The sequence below is a fragment of the Lissotriton vulgaris genome, chromosome 10 (assembly GCF_964263255.1).
Source record: "Lissotriton vulgaris chromosome 10, aLisVul1.2, whole genome shotgun sequence".
Lineage (NCBI taxonomy): Eukaryota > Metazoa > Chordata > Amphibia > Caudata > Salamandridae > Lissotriton > Lissotriton vulgaris.
The window spans coordinates 156,127,672-156,149,765 of NC_141698.1; the positions used below are offsets into that span (position 1 = coordinate 156,127,672).

A 22,094-nucleotide genomic window follows, 5' to 3' on the forward strand; every position below is an offset into this window, starting at 1 on the left:
TCATGCCGACCACGGCCGCCGGAAGAAGTCCAGGTGAGTGCGTTCCTTTCCCGCCACCCCGCTGTCCGTGTCTTTCCCGCCCCCCCTCCCGCTGTCCGTTCCTTTCCCGCCCCCTCCTGCTGTCCGTGTGCCTGCCTGCCACGTTTCTGCTGCTTGTTTCACTAAGTGTCCATATACCCTCGACTGTGGGGGTGGAGACTTGAAGAGACGGATCTTAACAAATGTGGAATATGACTTGTTTTGGGGAGCGAGTAATTCTCTAGCACTCCCCTATCGGCGTACCAGTCCGTGCCTACTGATGCGCGCTATATGAACTTCCGCCGACCTTCCGGTCCTTTCTCTCGACCCAAGGGCCTTCTTGGGCCGATCGTGATTAAATTATGCCTCATAAGGGAAACTTGAGGCGGAGCTTTTACGTTTCTCTGATCCAGCCCGAGCTTTTTGTTTGTCCGCACGGTTACCGATCCAGCCCTGAGCTTATTGTGCACATAGGCCATGTGACCATTTACCAACAGGTAGACCACTCGGGAAGGTGTGGCCTATCTGCCTTTTTAAATCGGCAGTTCACTATCGGCGTATCTCTTTGTGTGAAGACGGGGCTAGGCTAGAGCCAGCACAATCTGCATTCGTTTGTACTCGGAGGTGAGTTTTGAAGAGAGAGGGAGTCTGACTGTGCGAACTTCAGATATGCAGCGGGAATATATGCATGTGTTCAAGTTTAGTCGTAGTTCCATCTCGACTCTTTTTGGAAAAGCTTAAGCGCCCTCTAGACCTACCCGCTGAGGGCTCACGAGCACTCCCCGGCCCCTCCTCCTCCTCTGTCCCGAGGAAGGCAGCTTGATTCTCTGGGCCCTCGTTAGAGGACTCTGGTTTTTGATTTACAACTAAACATTTCTTCCCTGGCAAGCGAGGCGAGACGCAGAGGTTCTTTATCTATGTTGTTTTGGGGCTAAAAGATAAAAAAGTCCACACTTGAGTTTATTTTTATGTCTTTTTTTCGTTTCCATAGATAATAATGCGAAACCTGTGAACCCTCGACCTCTACCTTCGGGTCACATAATGAAAACATCCTGAATAGAGTAACTCTGACTCCGGGAGTTACGCCGTACCTTGATGTTTGGTTCGCTGTATACAACATGTGGTGCCCTTGTAGCGTCTCTAGTCATAAACGTTTGACTTATTACCATTGAGTATAGTGTTACATTTTGGCTATGTTCCTGGTTTGTATGGACGAGTATTATCCTCTTTTCTAAACGCCGGAAGAAGTCCAGGTGAGTGCGTTTCTTTCCCGCCCCCCCTCCCGCTGCCCTTGTCTTTCCCGCCCCCCCTCCCGCTGTGCGTTCCTTTCCCGCCCCCCTCCCGCTGTCCGTTCCTTTCCCGCCCCCTCCCGCTGTCCGTGTGCCTGCCCGCCACGTTTCTGCTGCTTGTTTCACTAAGTGTCCATATACCCTCGACTGTGGGGGTGGAGACTTGAAGAGACGGATCTTAACAAATGTGGAATATGACTTGTTTTGGGGTGCGAGTAATTCTCTAGCACTCTCCTATCGGCTTACCAGTCCGTGACTACTGATGCGCGCTATATGAACTTCCGCCGACCTTCCGGTCCTTTCTCTCGACCCAAGGGCCTTCTTGGGCCGATCGTGATTAAATTATGCCTCATAAGGGAAACTTGAGGCGGAGCTTTTACGTTTCTCTGATCCAGCCCTGAGCTTTTTGTTTGTCCGCACGGTTACCGATCCAGCCCTGAGCTTATTGTGCACATGGGCCATGTGACCAGCCTTCTCCTCTTTATCTCGGCCTGTACTCCTACCTTAGCACACTCGGTGACCTTCCCCACCAGTGCTAAACAAGATTTACAGCAGGGCGAGCAACTCCTGCCTGCCCCCTCCCCCGTACACAAACATACCAACACGCTGTAAAAGTTCAGCCTGGCTGGCCTTATTTTCTGTTTACAGTCACGCCCCTGCGCCGGCTTCTGTCTTGTTCTAAAAGGCTACTCCTTTTGCCCATTCTATTAGCCACCAAGGATCCCCAGGTCAGCTACCCACCACATTTCTTCCCTCAATGTACTGGCCAACATTGTTTTCGCTCCGTCTATAAGACTACAGCGTATGTTTTCCCCGATCAATCAATCAAGGCATTTATAGAGCGCGCTACTTACCCAAAGGGTCTCAAGGCGCTTGGGGGAGGGGGTGGGGTGCCGCTACTGCTCGAACAGCCCGGTCTTGAGCTTCTTCCTGAAGGAGAGGTGGTCGTGGGTCAGACGGTGGTCGGTAGGGAGGGTGTTCCAGGTCTTGGCGGCCAGGTAGGTGAAGGACCTTCCTCCTGTTGTTGCTCTTCGGATGCGGGGGACGGCGGCGAGAGCGTGGTTGGTCGATTGGAGGTGGCGTTTGGGAGCGTAGAAGTTGAGGCGGTTGTTGAGGTAGCTCGGGCCTTGGTCGTGTAGGGCTTTGTATGCGTGGGTGAGGAGACAGAAGGTGATTCTCTTGTTGACGGGGAGCCAGTGCAGGTCTCTCAGGTGTCCGGAGATGTGGCTGCGTCGGGGGATGTCGAGGATGAGTCTGGCTGAGGCGTTCTGGATCCGCTGGAGTCTCTTCTGGAGCTTGGCGGTGGTTCCGGCGTAGAGGGCGTTGCCGTAGTCTAGTCGGCTGGTGACGAGGGCCTGGGTGACCGTCTTCCTGGTCTCGGTGGGGATCCACCGGAAGATCTTCCGTAGCATGCGTAGGATGTTGAAACAGGACGCGGAGATGGCGTTGACTTGTCTGGTCATGGAGAGGGAGGAGTCCAGGATGAAGCCCAGGTTGCGTGCGTGGTCTGTCGGTTTGGGTGCGGTGCCTAGGGCGGGGGGCCACCAGGAGTCGTCCCAGGCAGAGGGCGAGGAGCCAAGGATGAGGACTTCCGTCTTGTCTGAGTTCAGTTTCAGGCGGCTGGTCGTCATCCACTCGGCTACGTCTTTCATCCCTTCGTGGAGGTTGGTTCTGGCGGCGGCGGGGTCGTTGGTCAGGGAGAGGATCAGCTGGGTGTCGTCGGCGTAGGAGATGATGTTCAGGCTGTGCTGGCGTGCGATGGCCGCAAGGGGGCTCATGTAGACGTTGAAGAGGGTGGGGCTGAGCGAGGAGCCCTGAGGAACGCCGCAGATGACTTCCTTGGCTGCAGATCTGAACGGTGGTAGGCGGACTATCTGTGTCCTTCCAGCGAGGAAGGAGATGATCCACTCCAGTGCCTTCTCCTGGATTCCAATGTTGCCGAGGCACTGCACTAGGGTGCGGTGGCAGACAGTGTCGAACGCCGCGGAGAGGTCTAGGAGGATGAGGGCCGCTGTTTCACCGTTGTCCAGCAGGGCTCGGATGTCATCGGTGGCAGCGATGAGGGCGGTCTTGGTGCTGTGGTTGGCTCGGAAGCCAGACTGTGAGGGGTCGAGGGATCCATTCGTCTCGAGGAAGGTGGCCAGTTGCTTGTTGACGGTCTTCTCAATGACTTTGGCTGGGAACGGGAGGAGCGAGATGGGGCGGTAATTCTTGAGTTTGGTGGGGTCCGCTGTTGGTTTCTTTAGTAGAGCACTGAGTTTGGCGTGCTTCCAGCTCTCAGGAAAGGTGGCGGTGTCGAAGGAGGCGTTGATGAGGTCTCGCAGGTGGGGTGCGATGACAGCGTCGGCCTTGTTGAAGACGTGGTGGGGGCAGGGGTTGGTCGGAGATCTGGAGTGGATAGAGTTAATTGTGCAGATGGTGTCTTCTGTGTTGATCTGGGTCCAGGCGCTGAAGGTGGTGGTGGGGAGCGTTGGTGCGGTCGTGGGGAGCGTTGTTTGTGGGCTGAAACTGTTGTGTATGTCAACGATCTTTTTGTGGAAGTAGGAGGCGAGGGAGTTGCAGAGGTCTTGCGACGGGGTGATGTCGTTGTTTCCGGCGTTGGGGTTGGAGAGCTCTTTCACGATGTTGAAGAGTTCCTTGCAGTTGTGTGCGTTGTTGTCCAGCCGGTCCTTGAATGCCGTTTTCTTGGTGGCGCGGATCAGTTGATGGTGCTTCCGGAAGGCGAGCTTGAGGGTGGTCATGTTGTCCGGTGTTGGCTCCCTTCTCCAGGCTTTCTCGAGGGCTCTGCAGTTCTTCTTGGAGCTCTTGAATTCGTCGGTGAACCATGGGGCCTTCTTGCTGCCGGGTCTGCTAGGCGGGGTCCTCAGTGGGGCGAGGTCGTCTGTGCAGTTGCTGATCCACTTCGTGAGGTTGTCGGCGGCTTGGCTGGGGTTCGCTGAGCTGGCAGGGGGGTGCTGGCTCAGGGAATCGGCAAGCTGGTCTGCTGTGATCTTGTTCCAGTTTCTTCGAGCAACCTGTTGCTGGTGGTGGTGGATCGTGGATCTTCTGAAGGTGAAGTGGACGCAGCTGTGGTCCGTCCAGTGGAGTCCGGTGGCGTGGCTGAAGATGATGTCCTTGCTGGATGAGAAGACAGCGTCGAGTGTGTGTCCGGCGAGGTGGGTGGGGGTGGTCACTAGCTGCTTGAGTCCGAGATTGGCGAGGTTGTCAAGCAGGGTGGTGGTGTTGCGGTCGTTGTTGTTCTCCAGGTGGAAGTTGATGTCCCCCAAGAGGATGTAGTCAGCGGAGGGGAGGGCGTGCGGGCAGATGAAGTCGGCGAGGTCTTTGCTGAATTGTGTGCGTGGTCCCGGGGGTCGGTAGATGAGGGTGCCTCTGAGGGTGGTTTTGGGGTCCGTGTGGATCTGGAAGTGCAGGTGTTCGGCTGTTTTCAGGGTGTCGTCGGTGTTGGTCGTGATGCGGATGGTGTCCCTGTAGATGATGGCGATGCCTCCTCCAGTCTGGTTGCCGCGGTCTCTTCGGGTGATCTTGTAGCCCTCTGGGGTGGCGATGGCGATGTCGGGTGCTGAGGAGTCGTTCATCCAGGTTTCCGTGAGGAAGGCGACGTCTGGAGCCTTGGTGTCGAGGAGGTTCCAGAGTTCGATGGTGTGTCTGTGGACGGAGCGGGTGTTGAGTAGGATGCACTTGAGGTGGTTGCTGCTGGTGTTCGGCTTGGCGGATGCTGGTGCCGGGCAGGTCCGGTTGCAGGAGAACTTGCAGGCGTGACAGCTGAAGGGTCCGTGGGTTCGTCTCGGGGTGGCTCGGTAGCATCCCGGGATTCGGCCGGTGTTGAGTGCGTTGAGGGTGGCGGCCTGTTTTATCCACCCCCCTCCTTTGCAAAGTAATGCCCCCTCGCTTTCTGTCAAGTGTGCTCAATTGTTGGCGTGCGTTTGCACAAGTAGAACACGTGTGCCCTTCCGTGCAAACTCTGTCAGACTTGAGGTACATTGGCGGATATAGGGGAACAGGACAGGGTCCGGGGGCCTCCGTAGGCACCCCCTCTGCACGGCTAGAGGGGAGGTAAAGTTAAGCAGGAGGGGCTCGGACTGGAGGGGGTGGAGGTGGGGGCGTCGGGGGAGGACGGGGCGCCGCAGCTTTCTGTTCGGAACAAATCGTGCATATGCCAGTGTTCACTGCAAACAACCCTGACGGGGCCTTTCATTGCCGGGTCCCCGCACCCCAGCCGCAGCCCCCCCCTCCTCCCACCCCCTCCAGAATACTGTTAGACCCCGCAAAGGGGGTACCGGGCCTCTGAAGCGAGAGAACTCACTCCGCACCCCATAACAGACTCCCTAGCCCCCACCAAAAAAATGCAGTAGACCCCTGCAACAATACCCCCAATGCACCACACAAGAAAAACACGGCACAGAGTCCTTTCAACGCAAAAGACCCACAAAAAGCAATTCCCAGTGACTCCCGCCTGAGACCCTCGACACTTGTCCCCACAGAAACCCCAGGTACCAGCCTGAGGCGGAGACCCTCACGGACAGGGAAGGCGCAAGACCCCCACAACAGACCAGCAGAAACAAATTCTTCGCATGGACTCTCGGTTAAAAGGAAGGCACGAGGCCCCCGCACGTCAGCTTCACACAAGGCTAGCTGTTTTATTTGTCTACAACAAATTCCATATTTTCTAAATTTCAAACACGTGTCCTATATAGTTACCAAACACTGATCCACAAACCTGCCTTTACCTAAAAACTTCTATTTTTACCTTTCCGCTTTTCTTACACATTGCTTTCTCTTCCTTGCTTCTCTCTCTTTCTACCCATGAATGTTTCTTTCCTTGTTTGTTTTTCTGCCTACTGTCATACTTCCTTTCTCTCTTCCGATCGTTTTCCTAATTGTACCCTCATTTTCAGTTTTAATTGCTTTGTTTGCTGGCTTTCTTTCTGTTGCCTATTTTCTCTAGCATTCTCAATGTCTCGAGTACCTTTTCCCATCCAATAATCTCGAAACCTACCCCTTTTTTCCACTTCTCCGCGTTTCTATAAGTGCCGGACTTGTGACTACCGAAAGCATGCCAGGGCTGATTGTACCTGTCTCTTTCCTACCCCAATACGCCCACTGGCACAATGGACGCACGCATCATAAATAAATGTACAGTTTATAAAGAACAGCAGCTTACCAAAGCCAAACAGAAAAAAATAACTTCAAACTAATAATATGAGCCTAAGTGTGTTTGCTGATTTTCACGCTCACTACTGCATGTACGCCTTCCATACTAATGTATCATGGTACATTTATTTGTATGCATCGCAAGGGTTCTGTAACACTTGAATGTTTTATGCACATTACTTTTAAATGCCAATAAAATATTTGAAACAAAAAAACCTAGCAATATTCAAATGGGTCAACGTTAGGGGCGGGGGCAGGCACACAATATGTCATTCATACCGAACACAAAAAATGTAGATTTAATGACGTGTTGTGATATTAAAAGACCCTCGGCACTTGTATACTACAATTCCTGGTATACGTTAGAGACATTCTTTCCCCCACATAAACCTTGGCAGTGAAACACGCACGCTGCACGTTTTGAAATGATAAATGCACTATCGTCCATATAGACACACACAGATCCATAATTAGCTTTTAAGCACAGGCTTTCACAACTTCCGTGGCGTCAGCACTTTCAAGAACTTATTTTTCGTCATCCTTGGCCATCACCCCGGGGCACGGGTGTAGTGCACCATCTCTCTGCCCTCGTCCGGTGAAGTGCAGGCTGTCTCTCACTTAAAGTGTATTCTGCACCAACTCTGACATCCTATGTTGGAGTCTACCTGCCCCTGTCTGGTGAAGTGCAGAGTGCCTATCCCTTGATGTGCCCTCTTCACCCCCCTCCAACCCAACTGCTCACTGCTCTCGGCCCCTGTCTGGAGAAGTGCAGGTTGCCCCTTGCTTGAAGTGCTCTCTTCAACCCCTCTCCCCGCTGCTCCCAACCCCTGCCAGGCAAAGTGCCCGCTGACCCTCACTTGAAGTGCCCGCTTCATCCAATATGACACCCTCTGCCCGTTATTCTTTGTCAGTTTCGAGTTCGTATATTACTCCTGTAATGTACCTTTTGCTACCTCGTGTATTTTGTTTGCTCACAATTGTCACTTTTGCCTCATGTAACTTAACGTCTGCTTTGTAATTTGTTCACTCGTAATCTTCTCATGTATCATTTCTGTTTCTATTGTGAAGCGCTGGATTTAGCAGTGTCACTGTTGTGTTATAGAACTCGTCTGCAAGTAATTGCTGTCTGCTGAGCTCGTCCAGTAGGATACAATAGGTCTCACATTTGCGAGAGATTAAGCTATTGGCAATGTAAATGACAATGCCATTTATTTATCTGTTTTCAAAACCAACACATAAATAAAAATTTAGTCATTTACAATGCCAATAGCTTTAACTTTTGCAAAGGCGAAACCGTTGCATTGTAAATGCTTGTTCCCTTTATGCCTGTGAATATCCAAGACGTACTTGATGTCATACTGTAGTCATGTCTCTGATGGACAACAAAGCTCCTATTTGCTGCTGGTCTTATGCTTATGTTTTTGTTTTATCTTTCTCTATGCTCGTTTTTATTACCAAAATCAATAAAATTGGTTATCAAAAAAAGTTTGATCATTTCTTTACAACCAAAACGGAATGGGTGGTTACCCAAGTGCACCAAAGGAAGCCAATCGAGAATCAACTGCTGTCTTATGCTTATGAACATTTCTTGTACTCTGTACTCTTTAAAGCAAAATAATCACCTTTTGTAACAGAAGAGACTTGTGCATTAACAAACTGCTTCATAAAGATGTAGGTATGCACCAATGCTAAACGTAACACTAAAGCAGTACATAATTGTCTCTTTTTTATACAGAGCACATCAGTTCTTCCTATTCATTTAGCAGCAACCTACCGAAGGGAAAAAAGTCTACTCTGTTTATTAGAATTAGGAGCAGATCCTGATATAAGGTAAGCTGCGCGCATATTGATTTCTCAGTTTCAGGGACTGTGTGGTATTTGATGGGTAAGCAAGACAAAAGCTTTTTGCGTAAGGGGAAAACTAACTGTACATTTCCTGGCATTTAACACAACTTTTAAAATACTTAACCTACAACTCCCAGACTTTACCGAAGGGTCATGTCTCACTCCCCGCCTTAAGCTTTATTTTCCAGATTCTTTCTTTCTATCTTAATTTATATCTGGGCTTCATTATGTCCAAATGTCTGCGGTACCTGGCACAGCTTTTCTCCCTTCTAGTCTTGCAATCCAACTGGCATAGCCATACATTACCCACTAAAGGGTTCTCTCATGACCTGGTCTCCACAATCAGTCTACAGCATATTCTCTACTGTGCTTCTGTGAATCCTACAATGCAGGTCCCAGGTTAGGGAATGCCCTCTGGCAATGGCACTGCAGGTGGACATGGCTTGCCCATTTAGAGGGATCCCTCTGACACCGTGTATGTCAGAAGTGGACAATGGGAGTTATGACATACAGGTTTATGTCTCATGAACAGCCCATCTACAGAACTTGTAGGTGGGCAAGAAAATGCTAAGAAATCTGGAGCCTACAGCTCCATGCAATATTATGGTAATCTTCTGAATGCTATTTAGAGATAGCAACACACTGAGGCTTTTATTGTATTGTACTAACCTATATATAACATGCTAACAGTAAGCTTGTATGGGCATAAAGTTCTGATTTTGCTATATGTAATGCTCTTAAGTATATGAAATATAATGGCCATGACCATGAATGTATTACTCAAAACGGACTTGATTCAGAATCAATCCGAAAATGGCAATACACTTTTCTATAAAGAATAAAAACTGATGGAAAACACAAAAATAATACAACATCGAAATAATTTAATAAGAACCGATCTAATTAGACTACATAATGAGGACATATGTGCATGTGTGTGTATATATATGTTTATATGTATATATGTGTGTGTGTGTATATATATTACTTTGAATCTTCTGATTCCCACCTTATATTCAGAAGTCACGGCACCACAGCAGCAGTAAGTTTAGATTATTTTATTCTTTTATAACACTGTGCATTAGCAACAGGACGGCCTACGCGTTTCGCCTACACTTAGTCTTCAACTGGATATATATATATATAAAATATGTCTTAAAATGGAGGCTAGAGGAGGAAAAAAGAAAACTTTCATACATGAGAGCAACATAAGTTATGACGGAGTTCATTCTGCAGTACCCTTCTCTTTGTGGCAAATCCATTGAAGTTCAGATTTAATTTGTGTAATTGGCAAACCAATATATGTTGACCACTGGTTTTATGTTATGCCACAGTGAATCATCATGAACTGTTTCCTTTTTAAGTGATCCAGCAAGTTTGCAAGATGATAATTCTTAACTAAGTATCGGTGTAATGAGTTTCAGCATTATAGGGCAGTACCATTTACATGATAGAATCATACAGTCTTTTTTACTACTCTTTTTTTATTACTCAAGATTAAAAACTTGCATTTCATGTACAATAGCATTTACGTTTTATCTTATTTTACAGAGACTTCAGGGGCCGCACAGCACTACATCTCATAATAACGCACTGGCCAAATATAATACCAAAATGGACTGAAAAGAAAACCACGTTTCAGAAAGCCATGGCATCAATGCAAAATCGAACAGAAGCATGCCTGCGCATTGTCTGTGAACACGGAGTTGAGATTAATGCTGAAGTAGAGGGTGAAAACCGACAAACACCACTACACCTAGCTGTTCGCTATGGAGCCTACCCAGCCATCTCCATTCTGGCTCAGAACGGAGCCAGAGTGAATGCAATGGATCAGTATGGCATGACACCTCTTCACATGGCTGCAGGCACACTCAACACCAAGATGGTAGAAATGTTGATCACACATGGAGCAAACGTTAACAGTATTATTCCCCATTCGGGCAATACTTCTCTGAAGCTGGCGGTATGTACAGCTTCTGCAAAAGGAGGGAAGGTTTTGGGAACTGATACAGACTGCATTCGCTTACTGTTAATGAATGGAGCCAGTGTTAATGTGCAAGATGAAGAAGGAAGAACCGCAATTCATGATGCCTGCCAAGGAGGAAGGGATGAAATTGTAGATCTTCTCTTGAAATTTGAAGCAGATGCGAATCTCTTAACAAAATTAGGAGAATCTCCCATTTTTGTTTTCCTTCAACGGCGTTCAAATCTAAGATCTGTATTGCTGTTCAGCAAGTTGCTAAGTCTGTCATACCCTCTTAGGTTGACCAACAACCAAGGTGATCTTCCCGGTGGTCTCCTACACCCAGAGTTTCAAAAGCAAAAGGACTTTCTGCTACACTTGTCTCGAGATGCCATGCCGTTGCAAGATATCTGCAGAATCACAATTAGAAACATATACGGAGAAAAACACAAATTCCGTTTAAAACAACTGCTTCCAGGGCTGCTTTGCGAGTTTGTGTACAGCTACCATGATTTTTCAGAATTTCTGCAACTAACCCCAGAAATGAAACAGTTGCAAGCTATCACACTCCAAGAAGAACTGCTCCAGATACTGGGAAACATGAACTTGAGGGGGTGAACTAAACATGACATGTCCTCCATTTCTGTGGGTTCCTAAACATTCTACGGAATATTAAAGCCAACCAGCAAACATGCGAATTTTGCCATTTATATCAACTTTCATGATAATGGTCTAGATTGGGCTCCTGTTGCTTGAGTGGTTAAGGGTTCTCCCAGAGGAGTCATTACCACACTTATCAATCACTTGAATGAAATCTGGAAATACCCAGATTCTGCCACCACAGGCCAGTCTATTGTGGGTTCTTGCATGATCCTGGATAAAGTATTCACTGCTATGTCTCTAGGATTACAAAAAAGCTGGGAGCCATCCCTTGATTCTTTACTTCTGGCTGCAGGGTTTCTTTTTTACATCGGTTAGGTCCACCTAAATAACTCAGGAGGATTTTAGAAAACAAATTCTTTTGTTTTAAAAACTCCTCAGCTTTTAGGTGCCAGGGAATAACTCAAATTTGAACATCTGTTGCTCTTACAGTATTCGACAGGCTCTCCAAATTGCTGTCCATTTTTTCATTTGGTGACAGCACATTGAATAAATTCCTTGAATTCAGCATTGTCGATTTGTACTAACTCAGAATGAGCAATTATGTCTGTGGTTCTTTTACAAATGCAGCAATTGCTAACTAATCAACCCCACATGGATTTGCTTCCTAAAAGAAACTACGTGTCTGCTTGTGTATACTGTATTTTCATAGATGCAGTCACCAACTAGTTTTGACTCAAATCAGAAAAAGGACATGGAAATATCCGCAAGCTTTTCACTTAAGAAACAGATCAGACTCTGAGGGGTTGAAGAGAAAACACTCAGAGAGATAGGGTGTGAGTGCTGATGTTCATGGAAAAAGGTTAGTGAAAGTTTGGGAGGACACGGTATGGCCCACAAAGTAGGGAATATAAAGGAGTGACTGATTGTCTTTCATAAACAGCAAAAATATCAGGGAATTCATACCCACATGCAAGTGTAGAGCACTGGCAAAATGATCACCTTACAGATATTGGTATCTATGAAGTAGAAGAGATGAAAAACACATAAAAAACAAACTGGTTGTTCAGATATAGGTTAATATGGTCACCAAGCAGCTATTTCAGCAGTTTAAAAATCAAGGGGAGAAGGCTAAAAGACGGGTGGTTGTTCAGAAGGCAAACTAGTTCAAGAAAGAGTGCTCAAATAATGTTTATATAAATAAAGGTGAGCATATGGGGCTAGGAAACTAATGACTGCTTTACCAAAGGAGAGACGGTAGGTAAATTCAGATTTGAGATTTGATGGGGGAAAGCAAAAACAGAAGAAACAAAAAAGCATTCCCAACTTTTATGGCATTCTAGCTAACAAAGTACAGAGACATTTGAGGACCAGCGACATCTGCATGCATGTTAAAAATACAAATTTTATTGTAAATACATTACATTTCTGTAAGTCGTGGAATACTTTGTGCTGTTTTACAAGTACAGAAAGCCATTTACAGTTCCCACGCATTTGATTTTGAAACCATGCAAGACATGTCACCTCTTAAGCAGCTGTTTATGGAAACAGGCAATGGTTTTGCTTCTCCTAAAGTAACCCAAATCCGACCCTCTCAATTGGTTTCATTATAGACCTAATTTGATGCTTCCTATAATGACTAAAATATTGGAAAACATGTCAACAGACAAATGTCGGTCTTTGTGGAGACACACAACTTGTTACACCACCCTCAGTCGGGGTTCAGAGCAGGACACAGTATGGAATCCGCACTTCTACGAGTCACAGAACATCTCAGTCGCTTCCTGGATGAGGGTGGGACTGCAGCGCTGATTTTATTAGACCTCAGCGCTGCTTTCAATACTGTGTTGAATGCTTTGCTGTTGGAGAGACTGGTTTCTATAGGGTTCCAGGGCATGGCCTTATCTTGGATGACATCTTTCTTGAGACCATACCTTCCAGGTCTCCTCAGCAAATGTTTTCTCCACAAAAAATGCTCTTACATCAGGGGTCCTTTAGTGTTATTTTTTTTAGGCTGTCCACCATATCTTTATCGCTGCAGTGGAACAAAACGTGTTCACCATTTCTCCTTGTGTTCTATTCCATGAGTACTTGCTTTCTGTAAACATGCTTTTAATCTTGTCACATTTGCTGAGAGTTCAAAGACAGAGGTCAAATGTAAGGCTCTGTCTTCCGAGGGAGCTTGGTGTTTACTTTTCTTTCTCTGACTTCAAATTGAGAAGATTTACGTGACAATCTTTTTTTGTTGTAAACGTTTTTTTATTGATAATCAGAAACACTGCCATGATTTACAAATACACAAAAGGAAGTAGTTGCAAGGAAGCAAAACAGTCCTTTACATTGAATTCAGATGAACAAAAAAAAAGACGCTACCTAGACGTGCAGAAACAATTCCCCTCCAAAAAAGGGGAAAAACAAGTGTCAAATTACATATATACAGATATATAAAACGATGGGCGTTTAGAATATAAAATCTTAATTCCGATTTATAAATCAAGTTGCCAATGCACTCCATCATTCATCTGATACCTCCTCTCTAATAAAATCTCAACTTCTCTTGGCTTTCTTCACTTTACCTACCCTTTGGGCACACAGTTCCTATAGCTTCCTAACACGATCTATTTTCATTATCCAGCATTCGAATATGGGAGGAATAGGGGATTTCCATCTTTGAAAAATTTGTGAGTTTATCACTTATGAGCCATTGAATAAGTACTGTTGCTGTCACAACCTTAGGTAACAGTTGGAGGGTGAGATCCCGAATAATGCCCCCTACAAGTCAGGTTCTATTTGGACTTGTAGTTTTTCACCCAAGGTGGCATTAATTTTACTCCAATAATCAAAAGAATTGGGGATAGAGAAACCCCACATGAGCCTCCCGGATGCCAACATCTGAAAACTTTGGCAGACAAGGCCGAAAACATCTGTTGCATCTGTTGTAAATGATATGGGGTAGAATAGAGCGCCCATTTTGAGTAGAAAGCCATATGCTTAAAGTCAGCTCCTCGCACAGCCTTATGGGCCATTCGATAAAATATAACTCAGCTAGCAATGCCCATACTCCACTCAATATATTGCTAAGTTGAGAAAAAAGCTGTAAGAGCAGTTGATTTGTGGAGATACAAAAACTTTATACCAGTTTCCTAGCCCTATAAGTTTATTAGTGGTGCTGAACATCTGGATATAGGGCCAGAGATGGTCGTTAATGTGAAGGTAGGAAAATGCAACATCAGATTAAATATTAGCATTATCTGCTTCTACTTGCTCCGAGGTTTTTATCTGTCCTGCTAAAAAAAAAATTGCCTAGAGTATAATACCCTGCCATCTCCCATTTCTTACTAGTGCTATTCTGCAGAGATAAGCCTATTAACCCACATTATTTCAAAGACATCAAGAAATGCATCACAGGGAACTGGTATTGTTGAAGTTGGATAAACCTTTTAACTATAGCTCGTGGAAACTTATATCAGCAGTGTTTGGGCAGCTTCAGGATTTTTAAAAAGGCTGGGAGCCGAGTACCAGATTCAACCAACATTTTCTTAAGATAAAAGCAGCTCGAAGAGGGGCTTCCTGTGGCTGCACGATTCAGCCAATCAAGAAAGGCAGTTTGGCAATTTACGCATATGGGGAAGTGCCAAACTGCCATCCTCAACAGATAGCTGAAGTGTAGAAAGTTTAGTACGGGTTTCTTTCCTTGCTATAGTAAGTATTGCAAGATTTGATCGACCTCCATAAAGAAAGATGCCCTGAATGTGATCATTAGATTTGAGAAAATAAAAATAGAGGTAGGATTGACATTTTAACTATCGCTACCCATCCGATGATGGACAGAGGTAAGTTGTGCCAGCTAGTTAACCTTACTAAGGATGGCAGTATTGTTTAATGTGAACAAAGCTAAGAAATCATGTGAGACAAAGATGCCCAAATATCGTATAAGGCAAGTTGTTGAAAAGGTCTGTTGTATATCTATGGGAAGAATCAAGGGTGGCAAGTGATACAGAAGCCCCTCAGATTTAGCCTGGTTAATTGTATAGCCTCAACTATCCCAAAAAGACAGTATTTTACTGAAGGCCTTATGAACATTAAAGGGTGTACCTGCTAGATAGAGAACTATATCATCGGCGAATAGTTTTAGTTTGTGGGGAACCGGAAAGTGGCAGCCAGATTTTCGCTTCTTACCTGAGGGCTGTTACCAAAGGCTCAACAAACTGAACAACCAATACCGGCGATACTGTACACCCCCGACGGCTGCCTCTGGATATAAAGATGGTTCCTGCTGTCAGGGCATTTATCATGATTTTTGTCTCGGCCTTGGCATATAAATTGCGCAGCTGCACTATACGTTTTTAAGGGAATCCAAAGCGCAGGAGGACCACAAATAAAACCTCCCACTGTACACGGTCAAAAGCCTTCTCGGCATCCAGCATAATTATTGCTGCATCTACGTTGTTGGTTGAATAGTAATCTATAACCTGTACAGTATAGTTTGTATTTAATACATAGTTCTGTTTGGTAAAAAGCCACTTTGGTCGCTCTGTATCACTGAAGAGGCAGCTGGGCCAGCCTTAACGTAATGATTTTAGCAAGGAGTTTATAGTCTGAGTTCAAGAGACTTGTAGCAAGGAACGAACCTGGCTGTTCTGGGGGTTTATCTTTCTTAAGGAATCATATGATTGCTGCCTCAGTAAATTCCTTTGGAATTTCACTGCCATCTAGAAATTCATTTATTTGGGCATTGTAGGTGATATCTTCTCTCCCTATGAAGGATTTGCATGCCCCCCAGACTAGATAGTTAGCGGCCTATCAACTTTCATAAGGAAAAACTGGGTTAATGCAGTGTGCATGATTGTGACCCAGCCCTCTTGGCGATAGTAGAGATATATAGAGGGACCATTGCGGCCTTTCCTTCAGAGAGCTGTTTGTTTTAAGATCTACATATGGAACTGAATGATCAGAGAACGGGTTCGAGAGTATACTTAAACCTGGTTTTCTCAAACTATGCAATATTAAAAATATTAAAATCAATACTAGACGCTAAATTGAAGCGCTTAGAGAAGCAAGTAAACTCCCACCCCATAGGATGCTCGGCTCTCCACGGATCAATCAAAACGAGATCACATACCAGACTGATCACGTACTATCCTGATTTAGGCATGTTCTAGTATTTAATTTGACAGGAACAATCACAATTAACCTGCAGAATGAGGTTAAAATACCTCCCCAATAAGTACTAGTCCCGTAAGTGGGGATAAAATATTCTAAACCTCTTTTAGTCGCTTCACTCGCAATGGGCCCATAAAAGCGGACTGTATGCATGGCTAAATTATGATCCTTTAGACATACCAGGATCCACCTATCATTAGGGTGGTGCATCACTTGCGTTACTTCGCAGACAAACTAGTTAATAAATAGCGCCTCCCCTAATGCCGCCTTTGCCGCGCAAGAAATTACTGAGATTCAAATTTGGGCATACTTCACAACCTAGCCGACTCTTTTAGATGTGTCTCTTGGAGCAAGATTATCTGAGCACCTGATGAGTTAAGCCTTGATAGGATGTATCTAAATTTGCTCTGATGTTGATGCCATTAGTGTTGCATGAAACTACTCTAAAGACTTCCACTTTAAGATTTTGGTGTAATTATACCAGTATTTTCTTTCAGTTAGCTTCCTACCCAAGTCTCCCCTTACGGCAGTTTCGGCCCCACTAAGATGTGCCACATCTCCCTGAAGCATATTCAACAAAAAAGTGAGTTGTGTTCCTGCGGCAATTGCAATCCCAATTATCTTTTTATTTGTATTTATTAGTGCTCCACCCACAATGCACCCGCCCCATAGTGGATCCATCCCCGACTTGAACTTCCCTAGTCCCGCGGAGCCCTTTCCGCCTGGGGCTCGTGGGAGAGTTCCCCTCCCTTCTCTCCATCCAACCCTTCCTCCTCTTCAACCCATCCCTCTTCCATGTTGTGGTGCTTTGACATGGCACCTGGAGTCTTTTTGGCACTGCAAAAAGCAATGTATGGCCACTGATCACAAATATTCTTAACAACAACCCTATTTTCTACCAAAATTGCTAAAAAGGCGAACCAGCTGCAAATCATTTTAACAATTTTAAGTTATGAAAAAAAGCTCACTTTGCGAAATTGGCTCCTCCCAACCCTCGCCCTGCTGTTTTATAGAATGTAGACAGTCTTGTGCTTGATCACCAGATTGGAAGATATGTGCCCGCCCCGTATATAGAACTTTCAGCTTTGACTGTTGAATGATGTCAGCTAGGGCTCAGAGATTCTGAGAACAGTTAATCATGCCTCTAAAATTCTTTGCGTCGCTGTGCTGAAAATATGGACATGACAGAAAATATCTTGCGAAGAAAAGTTCTCGGAAGTCTGGAATGTTTTATCTCTGATGGCATTAACCAGGATAAATTCCTTGATCCTGAATCTCAAACAAACATTCACCACTATTGTCTAAGGATACTTTGAATAGGGAGGCTGAACTGCTGGGATGCAATGAGCGCGCACAATTGTTAGGTCTATCTTTTTTGCAGCGGCCTCTGGATTTACTTGCTTGAGAATAAGGTCCGTTACTAAGGAGGCAACTAACTGGCCATTCTCACGCCCCTCCGGTATTCTGGTAAATCTCAGATTACAGCGTCGTAATCCATTCTCTGCACTGTCGACATTCATCTGAAGCTTTGTCAGTTTGGCTTGTAATTTACCACCTGGGCCTTTTTACGCGGCTTGGCATCTTCTAAATCGAAGACTCTCCGCTCCATACTCGAGATTTGTGCCTTAAGCTTCTGCATGTTGGTTTGGATTAAACTGATCTGTTGCTCAATATTGTTATCCACCACTTCTTAGGAAACCTTCATTTATTTTAGTTTCTCTAAGATCTAATAGAGCAGTAAATTCATTGAAGTCACTTAAGATTCACCAATCCCAAAGGGTTTTCCTTGCGCTTGAATCTGCTGATATTCCAGTATTTAAGCTAGTGTTCCAGTGGCAACTGTATCTTTTGCCTGCATACCTTCTCGTATCATCGGCGATGGAGGGGCAATCATCGCTAAACTTGAGACGACTACATTCCCCTGAACTTCTAGATTAGAACTGTCCTTGGATGGCACATGCCCTTCGTTCTTGTGTTGCACCAGGTCACTGGTACTTGAAAATTATGGGTATGCTTATAGCTGCTTACTTCCTGAAAGGCCATCAGAAAATTGGCTCGGCCCCTTTAGCCCTATGCCTAGAGTGGCCTGAGTGTGCCCTACTAAAGGTGCACCAGACAAATTTGTCTTTAATGAGTTCATACGTAGTGTGTCTGGGGGACACCACATCACTAATTTCGGGTTTCATGGATGCCGGGGACACCTTATTACACGCCAGTTATCTTCCCAGGGGTTCAAAGACTATTCTGTCATTTACTAGGCATGACCCCTGCACATACGATATCAGGGGGAAAGCACTTAGATTCTACGTCGAGCTATTGGCTGTAATATTTTGCACTGCGTACTGGATTTGTGGCTGCACCATTCTTAGCTTTTATGCCCCTTCACAGCCTCTTCATCATTCATGTGAATCCATGCTAGGAGATTCTCGTGGGAGCAGCATGCCGTACCTGTGACTACACAGGCCACTTCCATGACAATCCACAAGGCCGCCCTTCTGCAGAGGAACCTATTGCCCCCTCTGAGGTGAGCCAAGACTAATTTACTGTAAGGCTGTCTATCTATGAGACTCCAATCACTGTCACAGCTGATTGATTCCTGGTGATGCCATTGCCTGGTAACACTACCTGAGAGTGTCATTAAGTTACCACTGTTTCTGTTTTTTTGTTTAAATCTTTCTATTAACAGTTTTGCACATTCTTTAGGTTTAAAGCATTTTTATTAAGACAAAAGAAACATGGGGAAGGGGGATAGGAGGTTAAAGTTACATACAGTATGGCAAAAAGGAAGCGCATCACAGGAGTGTCGGCCAAAAGTAGTCCAGTGGTCCAGAAGGAAAATGCAACAAATGTAAGGCAATTAAGCAATTTGTGTAACCTTCCCGTGCATCTCAACACCCCATCCTTAGCCGCGCACAAATAGCCGTCAGTGATCCATCAAAGCACAACACAGCTCCCCCGAGCCCCCCACCCCTAATGAAAAAAAAAAGAAAGAAAACAACACCCCAACTCCCCCGTCCAGTGGCCCTGTGTTAGGATAGCCCGCCCCATACAGCCCACAACCCATCCCCGTAAGATCTTGTCGTCTGTGCACTCTAATCCACTGGGGCTGCCGGTGGCGTCAGCCTAAGGAGTCGAAGGTACCTCGGGCAGGTGAGTTCCCGGAATTCCGAGGACAGTAGCGCTAGGAAGGGTTGCCATAGCTCCTCAAACTGATCTACATCCCCAGCCACTGTAAGCGACATCTTCTCCATACCCAGCACCTGCCATAGTCTATGCAGCCAACCAGTAATGGAGGGAACAGTGGCAGTGTGCCAGTGGACAAGAACATTCTGGACCGCTGAGCCTAGCGCAATTGCAATCTGTCTACCCCTGCGTGACTTCAACGGATACATTAGATCGTTAGGGAGGCCTAACAAAACATACGCTGGGAAGCGCGGCAGCTCAATCTCGAAGTGCCGATCTACCTCATCCAAGACCTCCTTCCAGTAGGCAGTCAACACCGGGCAAGCCCAAAGAATGCGCGAGAGGGTACCCTCCTGTCCGCATCCCCGCCAGCACCCCTTGTCAGTGTGTCTACGCATTTCATAAAGTCTCTCCGGGGTGTAATACCAGTAAGTAGACACCTTAGTGAAGGTCTCCGTGAGTCCCGTGTGGTATGCAGAGTGCCTCGCCCGATATGCAATTTTGTCCCACTCCCTGTGGCTAAGTGTCCTACCCAATTCCCTGTGCCAGCGCTCCCTCCCCGGGTTATGATAGTGGAACGGCGGGGGCTGAAGGAATTTATACAAGTCGGTAATCAACTTGGCGTCCGAGGTGCGGGTCACCAACCACCGCTCATATGGTGTAATTTGGCGAGCAGCGGTGTCGCGCACCTGGGGTTGGAGAGCCCAGTGTCGGACCTGCATATAGCGCAGTCTGTCCGTCTCTGTCAGGCCGAATTCCTGTCGAAGTTGTTGGAAAGGAAGCACGCCTTCCGGCCCGTAGATCTGGAAAAGCGCCCTGCAGCCCGCGCTCACCCAATGGGAAAAGGCTCCCGGCTCCATCCCTGGGGCAAAGTCCGGGTTCCCCACTATGGGTGTGAACGGCGAGGGGAAAGTGGTCAGCTCATAAGCCTCACAAACCGCATCCCACACCCGCAGGGGGACCCGTGTAACAAAAGAAGCGTAGAGATTAGCAGGGCGATGCGCGCGGCGCAAGAACGGAACCTCCTGGAGGGTGTGGCCCGCCACCGACTGGTCTTGAAAAAGCCAGTGTTTGTCAGATTCCCACCTGCTCCACTCCACCAAGTATCGCAGTTGCGCCGCCTGAAAATATTTACGGAGGTCCGGGATACCAAGACCCTCCGCCTCCGGAGCAAGCGTAGAGAGGACCCTCTTCATCCGCGGTTTACGGCCTTGCCAAACAAAGCGGGAGATGTCAGCTTGCGTCCGCTGTATCCAACCCACAGGGGGTTGGAGAGGTAGAGCGCGAAAGAGGTACAGAATCTGGGGCAGTACCGTCATCTTAACCGCTGCAATACGACCCAGCCACGACAGCAGGCCTTTGCTCCAGCGGCCAAGTTCCTCCTTGATCTTCCTGCTGAGGGAAGTGTAATTGGCTGTCACCATCTGCGGTAGTGTGGGCGCCAGGAGGATCCCCAGGTATGGCACCGTGGACGAGGACTACTGCATGGGAAAAAGACGCTGAAGGTCCCTCCTGGTTTCCGCGGTCAGTGACACATCCAGCGCCACCGACTTGCTCATATTCATTTTGAAGCCGGCTACACGCGCAAAGGCGTCCAGTTCCTGGACGCACGCCAGGAGGGACCTCCTGGGGTCGTCCAGGGTCAGCAGGACATCGTCCGCATAAAGGCTGACCGTGTGGACATATTGGCCCATCTTAACCCCAATGGCGTCTGGATTATTGCGAATCCTCTGAGCAAACGGCTCCATGTAGAGGGCGAACAAAAGCGGCGAGAGGGGACAACCTTGTCTCGTACCGTGTTCGATGGCAAAACTACCGGAGCTACACCCATTGACCCGCACAGACGCCGATGGACTTTTATAACAGTTGAAGACCATGGTGCGGAACTTCTCGCCGATACCCAGTTTCCTGAGAACCAGCTCAAGGTACGGCCAATGAACTCTGTCGAAGGCCTTCTCTGCATCAACTGATAGCAACATCCGCTCCCCCGAGATACACAAGGCCTTCTCTAGTACATGCGACACTCTCTTGGTGTTGTCCACCGTCTGTCTGCCGGGTACGAAACCAGCCTGGTCCGCTTCCACCAGTCCCGGTAGGTGTAGACCAAGCCTGGACGCTAGAATCCCTGTATATAGCTTGAGGTCTACATTTAAGAGCGAAATGGGCCTGTACGAACCACACAAGGCTCGGTCCTTCCCGGGTTTCGGGATGACTGATACCGTAGCGTCAAGTAGGTCCGGTGGGATAGCGCCAGGCTCGGAGAAGGAGTTAAACAGTCGAGCCAGGATTGGGGCCACAGCGGTGCAGAAGGTCTTATAAAACAAAGCCGTGTAGCCATCCGGGCCCGGGGCCTTACTATGTTTCAGTCACGCTATAGCGGAGATGACTTCTTCGACATGGATGTCCCTCTCTAGATGATCCGCCTGGGCGGAATCCAGCACCGGGAGGGCCACTGACTCCAAATAGTCCTCGGCTTCTCGCGGCGAGGAGGGCTCCCCAGCATACAGTGCTTCGTAGAAGCCGCGAAAGGATTCCGCCACCTCTGCGTCACCAGAAACAAGAACCCCGTCCGTACCCACCAGTTCCTTCACTACATTACGCTGCTGTGCGACCCGAAGCCGATGGGCCAGGAGCTTACCACACTTGTCCCCCCCCCCGAGTAAAAGGCATGCTTCAGGCGCAAAGCCGCATACTCCGCCCTATCAAGATCCAGTGCTGACAGGAGCTTCCTCGCCGCTTTCAATTGCCTCCAAACTCTCGGAGCCCCTGTGCGGCGATGAACCTGCTCAAGCTCCCTGACCTGCGCGGTCAGTTCGTCCCTTTTACGCTGCCGTTCCTTATTTTCGGCTGAGGAGATGGAGATAAATTCCCCCCGGAGGACC

The 22,094-nt window shown here is 47.3% G+C and overlaps 2 protein-coding genes across 3 annotated transcripts in view; one reads left to right on the plus strand and one right to left on the minus strand.

Moving 5' to 3' along the window:
- Nucleotides 1-10,884, plus strand: part of ANKRD61 (ankyrin repeat domain 61) — a 60,344-nt gene extending 49,460 nt beyond the window's left edge. Inside the window, exons 2-3 of the mRNA XM_086940744.1 lie at nucleotides 8,194-8,288; nucleotides 9,855-10,884. Of these exons, the coding sequence (XP_086796870.1) occupies nucleotides 8,194-8,288; nucleotides 9,855-10,884 (1,125 nt within the window). The remainder of the gene's footprint in view (nucleotides 1-8,193; nucleotides 8,289-9,854) is intronic.
- The window catches only part of EIF2AK1 (eukaryotic translation initiation factor 2 alpha kinase 1), a 387,622-nt gene that overhangs the window by 102,138 nt on the left and 263,390 nt on the right, over nucleotides 1-22,094 (minus strand). The window lies entirely within an intron of this gene.